Here is a 592-nt window from a genome sequence, read left to right on the forward strand (position 1 = left end):
GCCGGGATGTTCAGCTGGATGCGGAAGAACGAGAAGAAGAGCCCCGAGGTGGTCCGCACCGTCACCGAGGGGCTGAAGACCCTCTACAAGAAGAAACTTCTGCCGGTGGAGGAATTTTACCGTTTCCACGATTTCCACTCGCCGGCGCTGGAAGAGGCCGATTTCGACAACAAACCCATGGTTTTGGTGGTGGGGCAATATTCCACCGAAGAGCCCCGAGGTGGTCCGCACCGTCACCGAGGGGCTGAAGACCCTCTACAAGAAGAAACTTCTGCCGGTGGAGGAATTTTACCGTTTCCACGATTTCCACTCGCCGGCGCTGGAAGAGGCCGATTTCGACAACAAACCCATGGTTTTGGTGGTGGGGCAATATTCCACCGGGAAAACCACCTTCATCCGCTACCTGCTGGAGCAGGAGATCCCGGGCAGCCGCATCGGGCCCGAACCCACCACCGACTCCTTCGTGGCCATCATGCACGGGGAGACGGAGGGGATCACGCCGGGCAACGCCCTCATCGTCGACCCCAAAAAACCTTTCCGCAAACTCAATCCTTTCGGGAACACCTTCCTCAACCGGTGAGTGCCGCCCCCC

At 59.0% G+C, this 592-nt stretch overlaps 1 protein-coding gene across 1 annotated transcript in view; it reads left to right on the forward strand.

The window, feature by feature from the left end:
* Positions 1-592, forward strand: part of EHD2 (EH domain containing 2) — a 6,628-nt gene continuing 6,036 nt past the window's right edge. The window contains exons 1-2 of the mRNA XM_009288183.2: positions 1-48; positions 221-576. Of these exons, the coding sequence (XP_009286458.1) occupies positions 7-48; positions 221-576 (398 nt within the window). The 5' untranslated portion in view covers positions 1-6. The remainder of the gene's footprint in view (positions 49-220; positions 577-592) is intronic.

The sequence above is a fragment of the Aptenodytes forsteri genome, unplaced genomic scaffold (assembly GCF_000699145.1).
Source record: "Aptenodytes forsteri isolate BGI_AS27 unplaced genomic scaffold, ASM69914v1 Scaffold553, whole genome shotgun sequence".
In the NCBI taxonomy this organism is placed as follows: domain Eukaryota; kingdom Metazoa; phylum Chordata; class Aves; order Sphenisciformes; family Spheniscidae; genus Aptenodytes; species Aptenodytes forsteri.